This window comes from Schistocerca americana, chromosome 3 (genome assembly GCF_021461395.2).
Source record: "Schistocerca americana isolate TAMUIC-IGC-003095 chromosome 3, iqSchAmer2.1, whole genome shotgun sequence".
Lineage (NCBI taxonomy): Eukaryota > Metazoa > Arthropoda > Insecta > Orthoptera > Acrididae > Schistocerca > Schistocerca americana.
This window is the reverse complement of record NC_060121.1, coordinates 824,767,080-824,784,132: the sequence shown is the minus strand read 5'-3', so window position 1 is coordinate 824,784,132 and position 17,053 is coordinate 824,767,080. Positions and strand designations below refer to the sequence as shown.

General features: G+C 41.8%; 1 protein-coding gene across 1 annotated transcript; it reads left to right on the top strand.

Moving 5' to 3' along the window:
* Positions 1 to 1,699: 1,699 nt before the first annotated feature.
* Positions 1,700 to 12,344, top strand: LOC124606426. The gene is made up of 3 exons (XM_047138408.1): positions 1,700 to 1,942; positions 2,439 to 2,879; positions 12,264 to 12,344. The coding sequence occupies exons 1-3, from the start codon at positions 1,700 to 1,702 to the stop codon at positions 12,342 to 12,344; spliced, it is 765 nt and encodes a 254-aa protein (XP_046994364.1).
* Positions 12,345 to 17,053: the final 4,709 nt, after the last annotated feature.

Genomic DNA, 17,053 nt, shown 5'->3' with positions numbered 1-17,053 from the left:
AGATAAACGACTTTGACAAAGGGCAGGTTATTATTATGCAGAGCCTGTGAACAACTATCTTGAAAACGGGATTTTTAAGACTACTGTCGTGATTATCTATGGAAAGAGGTAGAAGGATAGTGAAACCACCACTAGTCGTTAAATGGTTGGATTTTCACGATTCTTCACAGAACGTGGAGTTCGGAGGCTTGTCTGCTCTGTGAAGAGGAATAGATGATGGTCTGAGGCACCTCTGCCAACCGACCACCATGTTGGTGCGTACACAACTGTTCCAGAGTACACTGTTCATCGTAGATTGTTGAACATGGAGCTCCACAGCAGACACCTCCTGCGTGTTTATATGTTCACCCAACGACATCGTCAGTTACGACTGCAGTGGGCACGGAAACATCTGAATTCGACTGTCGGTCAATGGAAACGTGCCGGCTCTTCGGGTGAATCAAATTTTGCTACCCTAGTCGATAGTTGTCTCCACAATCGCCCTCAACGATGTGAACGGAGGCTCGAAAAGTGCAGCGGGCCACGCACGCTGGCTGGTGGGAGTAGTATTATGCTATGGGAGGTATTCTGCTTCTCTGACGTAGGACACTCTGATAGTTGCGAATCACCAGGACCGTTCATGCTTGATCTCTTCCCCGATGGCGATGTCGTCCTTCAGCAGTACAACTGTTCGTGTCTCGAAGCCAGAACCGTGCTACAGTGGATTGAGGACCATTATACTGAATTTCACGTTGATGTGTCGTCGACCAATTTCACCAGATAAAAATCCTCTGTGACCAAGCTGGGTCGCTGTGGGCACTATCACCACGTACGCAAATCAGCGGCCGGTTATTTATGCGAATTTTCGTAGACATCTAGTGCCACATGCTTCCACAAACCTACCAACAAACAGTCGGATCCCTGATACGCGGAATCACTGATGTATTTCGTTCCAAAGGCAGACAAACAAACTATTAAGCAGGTGATCATAACGTTTTCGCTCATCAGTGTGCTTTTTGTGTATCTTTCATTTTGGGGATTTTGCTACCTTTCTCGTAATGATCTCAAAGTAACTTTACTGCATTTTATAATGACTGTGAATAACCGAGATGGGGCGCCTCCACGCCCGCACCAACGTGGTGACCAAACCAAATGTTTTACTGTCACCTCCGTCAACATGTTAGTTATACAACAGGTGGATCACGGGATGCTGGAATGTGATGTTATCCGTGCGTCTGGGTAAGACTATGCATTAATACGGTCCATCAGGTGATAGATAGTGGACGAAACGCGAATGAGGGTAGCAATTTGAAGAGCAGAGGGAAAAAAGTGCCAAGGCTCGTGCCGTGGGAAAAAAACCTCTGCGACAATGGGATGGGTAGTAAGAGCAGTAGTGGTTTACTAGCTGCTCTCGTTCATGCAAGGTTGGGTTTGTTAGTGTGGGTATCATGCATCATTACCGTGGCAGGCGATGGCGATGTATCCGGCTGGCTGTGGCCGCTGCATTCCTGGAACAATCAGGATCGTTATATATTAGGCTAGGCGCGCACTGGCGATTTTCCGTCGTGCGATTTATTTGTCGCAAGAATGAAACACAGTGGCTCGAATAGGAGCGCGCGCACGTGCGACAAAAAAGTAGCGGCGATTTAAAAGACGCAACCGGCCCTATTTCACGCGCGACGCGATTGTCGCAGGTGTGGAATGATTCACAGGCACTGGCATGAGCCCGCGCGCACTAGCGACGCGATTTCTCAGTCAGTCGCTCTCGCTCTGTGTTGCATACACACAATTTCAGTGCGCCAACAGTATGTCTGATAACGGGAGTTGCGCTACGGATGACATTGGAAGTTGTGTTGTCGATTCAGAAAGACTTATTGCAGAAGTAGAAAAGCGACCAGCTCTCTACAACAGGAAATTAAAAGAATACAGTGATCGCAATTTGAAAGAGAAACTATGGGGAGAAGTCGCTACAGCCTAATTCGGAACTGGACTGAACTGCCTGGACCAGAAGACTAACAAAGGTATTTCATGTTCACTTATTTTATTCATTCATGTAGACATCACAGTTACAACAATTTAAATTTTTTCATATTGCCAAGATACTGACCTTGTAGAGTCACAAAGTAGTTTGCAAAATAATCCCTTATCTGCATACCACACGCATCAGCTCTTATTCCTACAGGCTCACAGCCTTGCAGAAGGCATTCATACGATTCGTTCTCAGTTCGTACACCATCATTTCGTCTTACGAAATTATGCAGAATACAACATGCTCTTATGATTATGTCTGAAAAACCAACATCCACATCCATAGGTCGATGAAATATTCTCCATTTGTTAGCCAAAATTTCCAAAGTACATTCCACCATTCTACGAGCACGACAATGTCTATAATTAAAAACACGCTGTTTCATTTTCAAGTTTTTCTTCGAGTACGGCTGCAGAATCTGTCTAGACAGTGCAAATGCTTCATCTCCTACAAAATTAAAAGTTTGAGGCTCTCCTTCCTCATCATGTGGAAAAAACTGAAGGACTGCTTCGCAAGAGAACTAGCATCACAGAAAAAATCTTCGTCTGGCGAGGCTGCAAGAAAACGGAGGAAATATCTATACTTCGATGCAATGTTATTTCTGCTCCCTCAAATGGAAGACAGACCGACCACCAGCAACATCGAAATTATGCCCAGTAGCACAGGAAACAAGGAAGTAGGTTCTCCCCCCAGTTTGTATTCACAAAACAACAACGATACTGTACAGAGCACAAAAGTACGACATCCTACGAAAAGAGGAGCCAAGAAGGTTACGTCCTACGAGGAATCTCTATTAAATATATTAAAAGACAGACAAAAAGAAGAAGTTAACGAGGATAAGAATTTTATATTAATGCTTGTCCCCATGCTGGCAAGGTTAAACGAAGAACAGAAACATTACGCGAAAATAGAAATACTGAATGTGATGAGGAATGCCAGATATTATCACCTTTCACCGATTTTTCCACAGCATCCGAACATGTGTTATGACACAACTCAAGCGACTTATAACACCACTCAAGAAACTTATTCTCCACCATCTTCATTCGTTCAACTGTATTCTTCAAATGTCCTAAATGAAACGGAACCTCCACAAAATTTGTTCGTGTGCTCCTCTGCTGACAAACGCAACGAGACCACAGAAACCTCTATGTGCAACATGGTTTTGCAGTTTTCTCATGAAACAAGTTCGTCAGTTTCGACTTGCAGTAGTGATTTTCTTGATGTATCTGATCAGTAATGTAAAATGGCAACAACAATTGTTGAATGAAATGATTCTCTTGATGTATCTAATCAATAATGTAAAAGGACAATAAAAACTGTTGAATGACATAATGTGTGCTTACCTCAAAGTCACTGATAAGCGCTCCTCAGGTGGTATACACTTCCTCCATGTCGTATCTTGTTTTGTTATATTCGGTCCTACTGTCTGAAGCAGTGTATCAAAACTATTCTTACACATTCGATAGTATTGAAAGAATTTATTTGGGTGATTTTGTAACTCTTCGTGTAATTTGTAAAACTGCCCTTTCACTAGTCTTTGACTTATAATCGGATGCACCCAGTAACGAAATTTGCGCTGTTTGGTCGCTCTTCTTCGTAGTAAAAGCGCCACCAAACAAGCTGTTTCGATGAAATCCATGCTGGTACTGAGAGTAGTTGCGATTTTCCTGCCGCTGTGTGCGCACCACAATGTACTTCCGCGACAGCGATTGTTAAGTCGCGCCGACTGAAAAATCGCCTGTGCGCGCCTAGCCTTAGTGGGAGATCGGCCATAGATCATCTCACTGTGTGTGGAGGGGGGGGGGGGGGTGTAGCTTGTCTGGATGTAGTGTACGGCTTCCCTGCGTGGTGCCAGTTATTCGGCAAGTGTGTTCCAACTGGATATCCAGTAATGGTGGCTGATTAACAGGGGCTCACCTGTACCGTTATGTTTGCGTGTACTTGGCCATAGATGTTAGGTCCTTGTATACTCTCTTTGTTCTAAATGAATGTCGTAGGAACATTTCCCATTTATCTTAGATGTCCTTTCTTAAATAAACATTATTCAGCCTAATTATCCGTCGTCTACATCTATCACAGACTTTATAAGAGAATCCCTGTTATTAAATTATTCATTGACTTTTATTGTGTATTTCTTTGTATTTTATGAACTAGCAGTTCTTGCCAATGCATAGACTACCTGACTGCACAATCACAGCTAAAGGTTACTATTTGCAGGGAATTAGCTGCAGCACATGAAAATAGTCGCTCGCTACTTGACCCAATGACTACATCGAACTATTCTTTTCAAACAGAGCCGTACATAGCCAATACATCTAAAGTGCAAATAACCACAGGTAAAGGTGCATCTAATTTGATCGTACGGTATGTTGTTCACAAAAGTGAGTACTAAGCTGTAAACAATAGTTACCGTCGCATGGCTTACGTCCATATGTGAAAATAAATTTAATTCATTACCAGCATAATTCTAGACGTACACGGTCATTAGTTCTCAGTACTGTCTTATCCTCGGGCAGTGGAGTGACATATAGTTTTACCTCCCCTATTCTCTCATCCACGGTCATTAATGACGCTATAACTATACCACCTTCAGTCTCCACAATCAGGTACATCACAACAGTTACACTTAAACTGCTGCACTAAAACGCCATGAAGGAAAGGTGCTAGAGGGAATGAAGAAGTTTCTGAAACATTCCATTTGGGACCCTCAGACTATAAATAAGACTTTACTCTCATTTCGAGGAAACCATAGTTGTCACTCGGATGGATCGATACCAGATCGATGTGACGCCACTCTGGCAATATGACATGCCAAATGGAATCAAATGAACATTGTGCAGTTGTTAAGAGAACAACAACTTAGCACAATAGATGACGTCTGCAAGCATCCTATCTTGATACTCTCTTCCCTAACTTATCATAGTTGCGGATCCACAGCTGACAACTGAAATATCTTTGGAAGTAATTTCGAACAACGTTAACACTATTGAGCTCACTGGAAGAAGCCAAAGCAAGACTGCAGTGGTGAATATCGACAAAGTGCGCAAAAGTGATATAATTAAATAGATGTGAACGATATCAGACTAACTAATCAACATACATCGCGAGACAAACTTCAGTACCCCGTTGTAGAGGTTTTCAATTCATTCAAGATCAATTGTTGCAACAGTCCATGTGTAGTACATGAAATGATTATATTTACAGATCAATACCACAAGCATTTCTGAGGTATAAGGTACCGACCCATGCGGAAACATCCTTATTCGTACGAGGTACACTCTCGACGGGGGGCAATGCACGAGCTGATTAGTATCCGGTCAATCGTACAGATTTCGAATACTGTACTGGGATACGTTATTTCAAGGCTGCTCGTGTTGTTCACGTATTCTTTAAGAGTTGTTGGTTGACGAGTTGCATGAGTCACTTCTGCTACCACCATATCCCACACTAACTCCTTTGGATATCGGAGATCGTGCTGGCCAGGGAAGTAGTTGTACGTCTTGTCGAGCAAGATGAGATTCACGGACAGTGTGTGAGCGAGCATTATCCTCTTGGAACAACATATCACCTTCGTGTTGAACATTCTGCACGTACCGAGCAGGAATTAGCGTCTCTCCCCCACCCCCGTCTCCCCCCGCAGCCCACAGGAACACCAAACGTGTGGTGGGGCCAGTGTCTTCGGCGAATGCACTCTGCGAGAGAGCGGTCACCAGGTCTACATCGTAAGAGGAAACGACCTTCACTTGCGTGCAGGCAGAATCTGCTTTCATCGCTGAAGACCACAGTGCGCCATTCCATCTTCCAAGTGTTTCTCTGGCAGCGTTAATCGAGCCATGTAAGTCGATGCTGTGGCGTGAGTGGAAGAAGGGCTACAGCTGTGCGTACCCACAAACCCACTACCAATGAATGGTTCGCAACATTTCCTGTGGACCCGTTTAGGCTTACAAGCCCTCTTATCAGTGGTGAGGTAGGAATCTAACACTACTGGTCTTATGGGAAGAATACCCTGGCCGCTTCTCGCGTCCGTCGGCCGTCGTAATTTAATATATTATTTTTGTTATTATTATTTTTTGATTGTTGCCGACTTACGTGGTGGGCCTTAATAAAAATGATATTTCATTTAATTTTGATTTTACGATTAAATGCTTTCCTGAAGTTCTCCTTTTTAACAATATTAATCTCAAATTATTTGTTACGTTAATGAATGTTAGACTCGCTGCATCTTAAAACATGAGCATACAAGCTGAACAATGTAGTAAACTTTACATATTAATTTCCTCGGCTAGTCAGTTCACTTTAAAGCAAAAGATCTATAGTTATTAATTACAATTGCGGCCCACACACGCGCGAGAGTATTTTTCTTACCTCCGTTAACCATTGTATTGTAGTCGGAGTCCTGGCTCTGGGTCTCGGCTATGGTACTGAAAATAAGAATCTTAAAGCTACGTATTTCTGCAACTTCGTGCGGCTGTGGAGAAAAATTAATATTATGTTAATAGCGGGCGAGTTTTCCGCTTCCGATAATTTTTCATAAGTTAATATCGCCACGTAATGGCGTCGTTGGCTGCATCGGCCGCTGCGATTGTTGAACTGTAAATTAGTTGAATGTAGGTTAATTCAAGGAAGGCGGACATGAAATCGGGATCACCTCTTACAAATTAAAAGTGCACAATAATATTCAATTAATATATTATCTGCTTAACTCATACAAATATGCTTACATTTGTCAGCACTCGAAAGATGTCCGTCTATACACACTCAAGACAAAAGAGGAAGTGAAGACGACTAAAAAAATTAACAAAAGAGCGTACTTGTCGTCTCTTTAGATCACTTCGTTATATTTCTTTGCCTTGCATTTCCTTGCATTTCTCGACAGAGAAATTATTGTTTTACGGCTACATGATAAAAATATATTATTCAATTTTTAAATGTCTGTTCTTTATAAATACTGTTTTTTAAGTCTTTTCGTAATATAGTACTTGGGACGCTATACGCTGTCTGTACTGCATAGACATACAGAACCTCGCCTGCCAGTGTGAGAATGTTCATGTGACCACTGCTACCAGCATTGTTACACAACTGAGGCGCACTCCAGCTTGTGTGGCAAGGACCACCCCGCCACTCGGAAAGCCACAATTTGATCCCTTTCAAACTCGTTTATTGGCCTGTAGGCAGTACTAGTGCTTCTGTGTGAATTCCTAAGTGACCAAACTGCTGAGGTCATCGATCCATAGACCTACACACTACTTAAACTAACTTATGCTAAAAACAACACACACACCAATGCCCGAGGGAGGACTCGAACCATCAGAGGGAGGGGCCGCGCAATCCGTGACATGGCGCCTCTGTGGCACGTTTGCCTGCTTACTTCGCACGTCTGCGCCACGCTGAGCCTTCTGTCTTGGACCATTCCCAGACAGAGATGGCTGTCTAGCAGATATGACATTACGCTACCTGCTGGCAGACGACGTATTATCAGTACATCTCCTATCCCCCAGATGGCATAAGCCGGTGTCAGATCTAAATCAACGTCGTCTTTCCAGCTGCACTTTTTTTTTTTTTTTTTTTTTGCAGTGTACATATGAGCAACCAATACATTTTGAGAAGGTGGTGTCCCAGAACTCTTATATATTTGAAAAAGTCATATTACCGCACTGAGCTACTGGTAAAATACAATATTTATACAGCTGCTTTCTGTCGTCTGACCATTATCAGATTGATAAAAGAATTCACAGCATCATTTTACGGGAAATATGAAATCGTTATCGTTAGCTGATCCATGTTTGTTGCTAGTAAATAGTGATCAGCTAATCGGTCGTTTTTGTATGTACACGACAACAGTTAAGATATACATGTCGACGTTGTAAGCAGAAGATGAAGAAATTGAGAAAGAATATGAGGATACTGAACTACATAAAGCGAGACGAAAATCTATTCGTCACAGGTGATTGAAATGTGTTTGGAGAAAGAGATAAAAGAAAGGATTACGGGAGAATATGGGCTTGGTGGTAGAAATTAAAAACAGAAAGACTAACTTAGTTCTGAAATAAATTTCAGTTGGTTCTACCGAATGCTCTCTTCAACAACCGCAAGAGGAGGAGGTATATTTGGAAGAGGGCAGTGAGATACAGGAAGGGTTTAGTTAGATTACATATCATGATCAGGCTGACGTTCTGAAATCATATATGGGGTTGTAACACTTAAGCAGGGCGGATATAGAATCAGATCATTATTTGGTAATGATGAAGAGTAGGCTGAAGTTTAAGAGATTAGTCAGGAAGAATCAATTCACAAAGAAGTGGGATACTGAAGTACTAAGGAATAACGAATTGTGCTTGAAGTTCTCCAAGGCTATAGATGCAGCAATAAGGAATAGCTCAGCAGGCAGTACAGTTGAAGAGGAATGGACATCTCTAAAAGAGGTTCAAATGGCTCTGAGCACTATGGGACTTAACATCTGAGGTCATCAGTCCCCTACAACTTAGAACTACTTAAACCTAACTAACCTAAGGACACCACACACGCCCATGCCCGAAGCAGGATTCAGACCTGCGACCGTAGAGGTCGCTCGGTTCCAGACTGAAGCGCCTAGAAACGCACGGTCACACAGGCCGGCGACATCTCTAAAAACGGCAATCATAGACGCTGGAAGGAAAAACGCAGGTACAAGGAAGGTAACTCCGAAGAAACCATGGGTAACGGAAGAAATATTTCACCTAAGGTGAAATGATTACACGAGAAATGTGAAGAAATCGAAAAGGAAATTACTGTTGGGAGGACTGGCTCAAGATTCACAGAATTTAAAACGGCCCTTGGTGTAATTAAAAGCAACGTTAGTAACATTGGAAATGGGAATTCCATTGCTAAATGTAGAAGAGAGATCGGAGGCGGAAAGAATACATTGAGGGCCTCTATGAGGCAAGGTCACTATCTAATGACCGGGTAGAAGAAGAAACGGGGAAGAGATAGGGGATCTAGTATTAGAATCATAATTTTAAAGAGCTTTCAAAGACTTAAGATCAAGCATGGCAGAAGGGATAGATAACATTCCGTCAGAACTTGTAAAAATCATAGGGTGAATTGTTGTTGATAATTCTTCCGGGTTATATGGCCGTGGTCCATGAAATTCTTCTATTCCTAACGTTTCGTCCAATACTATGTTGGACATCCTCAGAGGTATGGCTGGTCCTACTGAGTCCTGCCGACTGACGAATCGGGCGTCGGAGAGCGGCCTGAATTCCGAGGAAAGTGGGCGTGGTCTAGCTTGCACATAGTAGCAGAGAGAAAACTAGTGAAAGATAAAATATAACTAACGATAATAGTCCGTCACAGATAAAAATCACTTATCGATTCTGTAACGCCACTGTCCATATCTCGCCTAATTTCAAGGCCTCTTCTTGTCTATTAAAATTATCTTCATGTTTATAAATTTCACTAGCCTCCCTAAACAGTCGTGGATAATAGTTCGTGGTAGCACTTAAAACTGTAGTTTCAGAAAACGTAACTACATGGTCACCTGACTGATGTGCATGTTCCGCAACGGCCGGTTTATCTATTTTTCCCAGTCGGCAAAGACTTTTATGCTCCTTTACCCTCGTATTCCACCTCTTTTCGTAGTACCAATATAGACCTTGCAACAAGTACACGGAATTTTATACACACCGCTAGATGATAATGGTGGCCTTCTATCTTTAATAGAACGAAGTACTTGTCCTATTTTTCTGGTCGGTTTCACTTTATGTTTCAGCAAAATTTTGCCGATTCGATCTATAACCTTACTGATGAAAGGTAAAGACACCGTGTTCTTCCATTGCTGTGTGCCATTCTTGTCCTTTGGCCTGCTGTAATTAGGTCTTAAAACTCTATTAATTTCTTTGTTTGAGTACCCATTCTTTTCGGAGGCGTGTTTCAGATGATTCAGTTCCGTATCCAGATGTTCCGGCGTACAAATCCGTTTAACCCTGTCCACTGAATTTTTGATTGCACCTCTTTTTTGTTGTGGGTGATGATTGGAGTTCTTATGTTTTAGACTGCCATCGGTCTGTCTCATGACTAGCACATGGAGGAACGAAATAGCCTGGTCTTTTTCCACTTCAATGGTAAACTGAATTTTAGGGTTTATGCTATTGAGATAGTAAAAAAATTCGTCTAAGGCTTTTTTACCGTGTGTCCAAACCACGAATGTGTCATCTACATGACGATACCAACAACATGGGTTTCTTATTTGCTTTATTCAACGCTAATTGTTCAAAATTCTACATGTAAAAATTGGCAATCGCAGGGCTCAACGGGTTACCCATGTCAACACCATCCACTTGCTCATAAAACTCCTCATCCCACTGAAACTGACTAGATGTGAGACAGTGTCTAAACAGAGCAGTCAAATCTTCAGGGAAAACTTCCATTATGTAAACCATAACTTCATTGACCGGAATCCTAGTAAACAGAGATACAATATCAAAACTGACCAGAATGTCTTCAGGAGCCAAGGTTAGACCTTCAATTTTCTCAATAAAATGACATGAATCCATCACATAAGAATCAGTCTTATCAATGTATGGTTGTAGAAGGGTAGCTAGATACCTAGATATTTGATAAGCAGGGGAATCAATCGCACTAACAATCTCAGAGGGAGATTTATTTTGTGAACTTTAGGTAAAGTACAAAGTCTGGGACACTTAGCTTTACTCCTTAGCAAAACTTTTTTATCCTTCTGTGGAATGGAAGTAGAAGACTTTATCAACGTATTAGTTTACCTCAAAATAACAGCCGTCGGGACTCTTCTAAGTTTATTGTAATGTCCCGCCACTAATAAATCCAAAATCGTACTTCTGTAGTCCTCTTTGTTCATCACTACAGTGGCATTGCCTTTATCAGATGCAAGGACAACTATCCCTTCGTCCGCATTTAAATCCCTGAGGGCCTTTCTCTCCCCATTAGTTAAATTACTCTTCAATGGCCTCTTATGGCATAAGACCCTTGTGATTTCAATACGAATTGCATTAGCAGTTACCTTAGGGAAGGTTCGAATCCCTGTTTCCACATTAGCTATAATCTCTTCCACTGGTACATGCGTAGGAGTAATCGCATAGTTACCTCCTTTTGCGAGAACTGAAATCCCATCCTAAGACAATTCGCTAGACGATTTGTTAATAACAGTCTCTGCCATTACAGTGTTATTAGTACTCTGTTCATTAGATCTTATTATATTGAACTTCTTCTTATTTAATGTTCAAATCAATGGAGTCTATAATGGAAGTGACCACCAATAGGCATAAGAAGAAGTTCAATATAATAAGATCTAGTTAGTGCATTAGTGCTTGAATCACAGGCCGACCCGCGAACGTCTGTGCGCCCTTGTGTGTACTGCCTTAGTTTTTTTTTAAATTTGTTCTTGTTATTGGTACTTGTATGGTTTCTAGCCTGTTTTGTGTTTTAAATTAGAGTTGTTTTACCGTTAAGGCCTTCAGCCTAGTTTAAAGTATTGTTTCACGTAAGCTCTTTAGCATTTTAAAATTTTTTTTGAATTTTGAGTTTTCGGCCTTCAGCCGATTTGAATTGAACTTGTTTACTTCAACCTATCGAATTTTTAGGTCTCCGGCCTTCAGCCAGTTTGGGTATCAGTTGTTTGTTCATAAGGCCTACAGCCTGTTTCGCCTAAGGACTTTGGTATTTTTTTAAAAAATTAAACGTTTTGGAGTTTTAAGTGTTCGGCCTTCAGCAGATTTGAATTTCACTTGTTTAGTTCATCCTATCTAAAGAACTGTTTTAAGATAAGGCTTGCCTTTTAAATTTCTGATTATGCTTACGTTTTAAGTTATTGGCCTTCAGCCGTTTTTAAATTAAAGTGGCTTTCAGCCGGTAGTTAACTCCCAAAGATTAAAGCTGTGTGTTTAACAAAATTTTTTTGGGCTCTTGTAATGTTTGATCAAATAACAAAGTTGTATGTTCGAGTGTAACTGACAGCCACTTATTTTGGTCCCTTTCCACAATTTATTCTATCTGTCCTGTCCTGCGGGCTTATTAGGGCATTTTAAAACTGTAACTGTATAAAACACTGCGTTTATTACTATTTCAGAGCAGTTTTATTTACCTGATACTATCCTGATGCTGCAGAACATTTTTATTTTTTCTACAGGTGTGCATTACACACTTTCGTAGCGGTGGTCTCAGAAGGAACATGAAGTAACATTCAGTAACATTCAGTGGGTCAATAGGCAGCCACACTATCATTTTTTACTTTTTTTTATAGGAGAATGCATTTGATAGTAAAAGGATGGCTACGAACATAACTGAGGAACGTTTCATTATAGTAGACGAGAGCAACGGCTAAAGGGGCAAGCATGAGGCTTAGTTTTTAGTGTGTAGCTGTTCCCTGTGCCGGTCTGTTCTATTGAAACAGGTGAACACACAGAATTTTCTTTCCACGATACATTATTGCTTCTAAAAATGGTTCCAATGGCTCTGAGAACTATGGGACTTAACTTCTGAGGTCATCAGTCCCCTAGAACTTAGAACTACTTAAACCTAACTAACCTAAGGACATCACACACATCCACGACCGACGTAGGATTCGAACCTGCGAACGTAGCGGTCCCGCGGTTCCAGACTGTAGCGCCTAGAGCCGCGCGGCCACCCCAGCCGGCTATTGCTTCTAAACAGCCGTTGTTCCTTAAGTGAACCTACATATTTTGGATAAACAGCAAGGGCAAATCCTATGCGTCTGCACTCGATGTTTCACTGGTTGTTCGAGAGGGGACCTGCTTATCTCCTGTTTTTGAATATATCTTGTGGTCCTCATTAGATTCTTCTCTGACAGTCATGGTTTCAAATATTGTTAGTTTTAACAGTGCAATAAATTTTGAATAAAAAGTCACTTATATCTCAATGTAAAACCTTCAGTCCTATGTGAGAGACAGTCGGAATTCATAAATCAATATAATGACTGGGACGTCTGATAATAGTATCTCAAACACAAAATTTGGACTTGCGTTCCTCCCACAGTAAAAGATGTTCCAATAACTTACGGGCATTCAGCAGGGTGATGTTGTCGACAGCTGAAGATATTCCGACAGACAACGCAGAACTGCAGCAAGTAGGCGCTGTGCAAGGGAATTTAAAACCTCGGCTTTGAAAGCAATGCCGGAAATATAAAACACACAAACACACACACGCACATGCACACGGACACGCACACGCACACACACACACACACACACACACACACACACACACACACACACACACACACACACACTGTAAATACTAATACCATCATGCACTTACGCAATAAAAGATGACCGATGTCAGAAGTTACCGATAATGAATATCAATAACGAAGAGTGAGGTAGCATTAACCCTATCCCTTTGTTTTTTGACAATGGGGAGAACAGCAAAAATCTCGACCTTTATTGTAAGGTAACTTGCTAATTTGATTTCAACTGCTTCCTTAATAACAGTATTCAAACAGCTGCAGCTTGCATGCCAGAATCTCTGTGTTATTACATTCCATGATATGACCAGAGCCAAGACAATTTTCTGCCACTGCCTTTTCTTAAAGTAATACATCAGTCTACTGGATCAGAGTAGTATGTTGTTTCGCTACACGATATGTTGGAGCACCAATGTTATTCGGAGTGGGTCTTAGAGGAATCTCTTGCTTGAGAACCTCCAGGAGGTCAAATAACCTAGTGAGGCAGCGCCATAAGAAATAGGACTATTGATAGCCTCCTGCGACATGGAACTTTTCTTCAGGAGGCTGTCACTCTTTCCCTCAGCACTTTTTGTGAGGTCAGCGCCGATCCTGCAGTACATCGAATCAGACGGTAAACATTGCACATTTACAAATTAATGCCACTTGTCCAAAATAACTGTAGAAAATCCATTGTCCACAGGTAAAATAACAATATCCCGATCAACTATAAGTGAAACTAAAGCACACCGCTCAAATTTTATTATCTTCATCTTCGTTGGAAGTGCCCCAGCGAACACTCGATGTGACTGCCTCCGAGCCTCCTCTGCAATATAAGGAGATAGTCAGAACAAGTCTATCCAGCAAAACTAATGCAATTAATTTGTGTTGTGACCTATTGTCACGTAAGAGGCATGCGACCATTTGACGGATATGGAGTTTCTTTTACAACCCCCAGCCAAACGCTTCGTCGACTCTTTGACGGTCTTGGCTGCATATTTCTAGATCTGCTTTGTCATGTGACGATTTCTAGGAGTCCCCTTGAGATAGGTCAGGGGTGTCACTACACAAAGGAAGCACCTACTCGGCTAGCAGAGTACTTGTGGATTGAACATGAGTTTTTTTTTTTTTTTTTTAGGGTGGACGGTAGTTTAAAGTAGTCAGATGAACTCTCGCCAATCGATACGCAGCAAAGGAAGTCAGACGACATTCAGCATAAAGACGCTTCGAATGTCTAAATTTTATCAGTGTAATGTCGAAGTATTCGCAATAAAGTTTCAGATTTACAGCCCTCCGGGAAAGTTCTCTCGCTAAAATTATTCTTGGGACCAACAGCTGCCTGAAACCGGAAGTGGGAAGCTCTGAAATAAATTGTGAGTCGTGGAACGTATATCGAAAAGACAGATTAAAGGCCATAGGAAGGTGAGTGCCCACTGCAGTTCACAAAAATATTGTCTCTATTGATGTCGTAGTTGAGTGTGACAGTGAAATAATCTGGTCGCTTATAACAGGTGTAGATGAAACAATGCTAAATTTTTGGATGTTTTTACCGGCACCCGAATCCGCTGTGGCAGTTATAGTGTCACTCAAAGAAACTCTAAGGTCAATATTGCGGAAATACCCAGATCATGAAGTACTTGTTGGAGGTGACTTTAACCCGCGGACAATTCCTGAGCTGTCTGTGGATTCATTGGGGGAAATACAGACAGGCAGTCATGCGAAATAACTTTTGAACACGATTTCTGACAACCGTCTTGAGCAGCTGGCTCGGCAGCCCACGCACAATGAAAATATCTTACATCCTGTAACTACAAACAGGCTGGACCTTATTGACAATGTCAGTACATAAATGGCGATTAGCGATCAAGAGGTCATTCTAGCAACTATCGCTACGAAAGTCAATAAAGGTTAAGAAGGCTAGGAGAGTGTTTGTGCTAGATATAGCAGATAAGCAGATGTCAGCATCTCAGTTAGACACTGGACTGGTATCACTTAGTTCTAGTAAGATGGACGTAAAGTAGTTTTGGGCAAATTTCAAGCAGACTATAAACCGTGGTCTGGAGAGTTATGTGAGTAGTAAGTGTATGAAGGGTATAAAAGACCCACCATGGTTTAATAATGAAATTCGGAAGATGCTGAGGGAGCAGAGGCTGTTGCACTTCCGGTTGAAAAGAGAACGCACAAATGACGACAAGCAATGGTTAGTATAGATGCGTGCGTCTGTGAAAGGATCTATGCGCGAAGCATGCTACAACTACAACCGTCAAATCTTAGCGAAAGACCAGGCAGAGAACTCGAGAAAATTCTGATCCTATGCAAAATCGCTAAGCGGGTCTAAGGCTTCCTTTCAGTTCCTTGTTGACGAGTCGGGTGTGTTAACTGAAGGTAGCAAAACGAAAGCCGAATTTTTAAATTTCACGTTCAAGAAATTGTTCAAATGGGAGAATTCTGCGAATATACCGTCACTTGGCTATTGGAAAGACTCTTTTATATAATAGTAATAAACATCCCTGGTGTAGAGAAACAACTGAAAGATTTGAAAGCAAATAAATCACCAGGTCCTGATGGAATCCCAATTCAGTTTTACAAGGGGTATTAGGTTAGGTTAGTGTTATTTAACGTCCCGTCGACAACGAGGTCATTAGAGACGGAGCGCAAGCTCGGGTTAGGGAAGGATGGGGAAGGAAAGCGGCCGTGCCCTGTCAAAGGAACCATCCCGGCATTTGCCTGAAACGATTTAGGGAAATCACGGAAAACCTAAATCAAGATGGCTGGAGACGGGATTGAACCGTCGTCCTCCCGAATGCGAGTCCAGTGTCAAGGGGTATTCTACGGCGTAAGCCCCTTACCTAATTTACATTTATCGCGAATCTCTCACCCAGCACAAAGTCACAAACGACTGGAGAAATCCCACGTGACGCCAGTATATAACAAGTTCGAGTATAATAGACTTTCTTGAGAGTGAGAAGTTTATGTCCACGAATTAACAAGTTTTTAGAATGCATCGCTCCTCCGAAACTCAGCTTGCGCTTTTCTCACATGATATATTGCGAACTATGGATGAAGGGCGACAGCGAGATCCCTTATATCTGGATTTACGAAAAACATTTGACACCGTGCCCCATTGTAGGCCGTTGACGAAGGTGCGAGCACATAGAGTAAGCTCACAGATATGTGAGTAGCTCGAAGACTTTGTAAGTAATAGAACCCAGTATGTTTTCCTCGACGACGAATCTTCATCAGAGATAGGAGTGCCCCGGGAAAATGCGATAGATCGCTGTTACCCTCTATATACATAAATGATTTGACGGATACCGTGGGCAGCAATCCGCGGTTGTTTGCTGATGATGCTGTGGCGCACGGTAAGCTATCGACGGGTCGACGAGTGTAATGGATCCTTCCATGAACAAGAGCTAGGTCAGTACTTTGCTTGATGCAACTGGTGGCAGGAAATTAGTATGATGCACGATTTTGGTAAACGATGGAACAATGTTTTGATCATTACACCTCAACAAAAACTACAACGCATGTTGCAGTCTTATAGAAGTTTGTCTATTGAAAAACCTTCTTATAGCCAATATCGCATTAATTAATATTTATTATAGACGACCGGTTTCGACAGTTGAGACTGTCATTTTCTGATCTTCAAAAAATTGTTTGATTATTACTCGTGTCCCATTATAAGTTTACCACTCATGCCATGTCGTCATTGTGGTGGAGAGTATACAGAGCATCATACATATACAGCACATTACACATTCATTTTTGGCAAACCTATGTTTAATATGCAGTATTTTCTCCAGCATCAGACGACATGGCAAGTGTGATAAACTCGTAATGGAACATAGTCT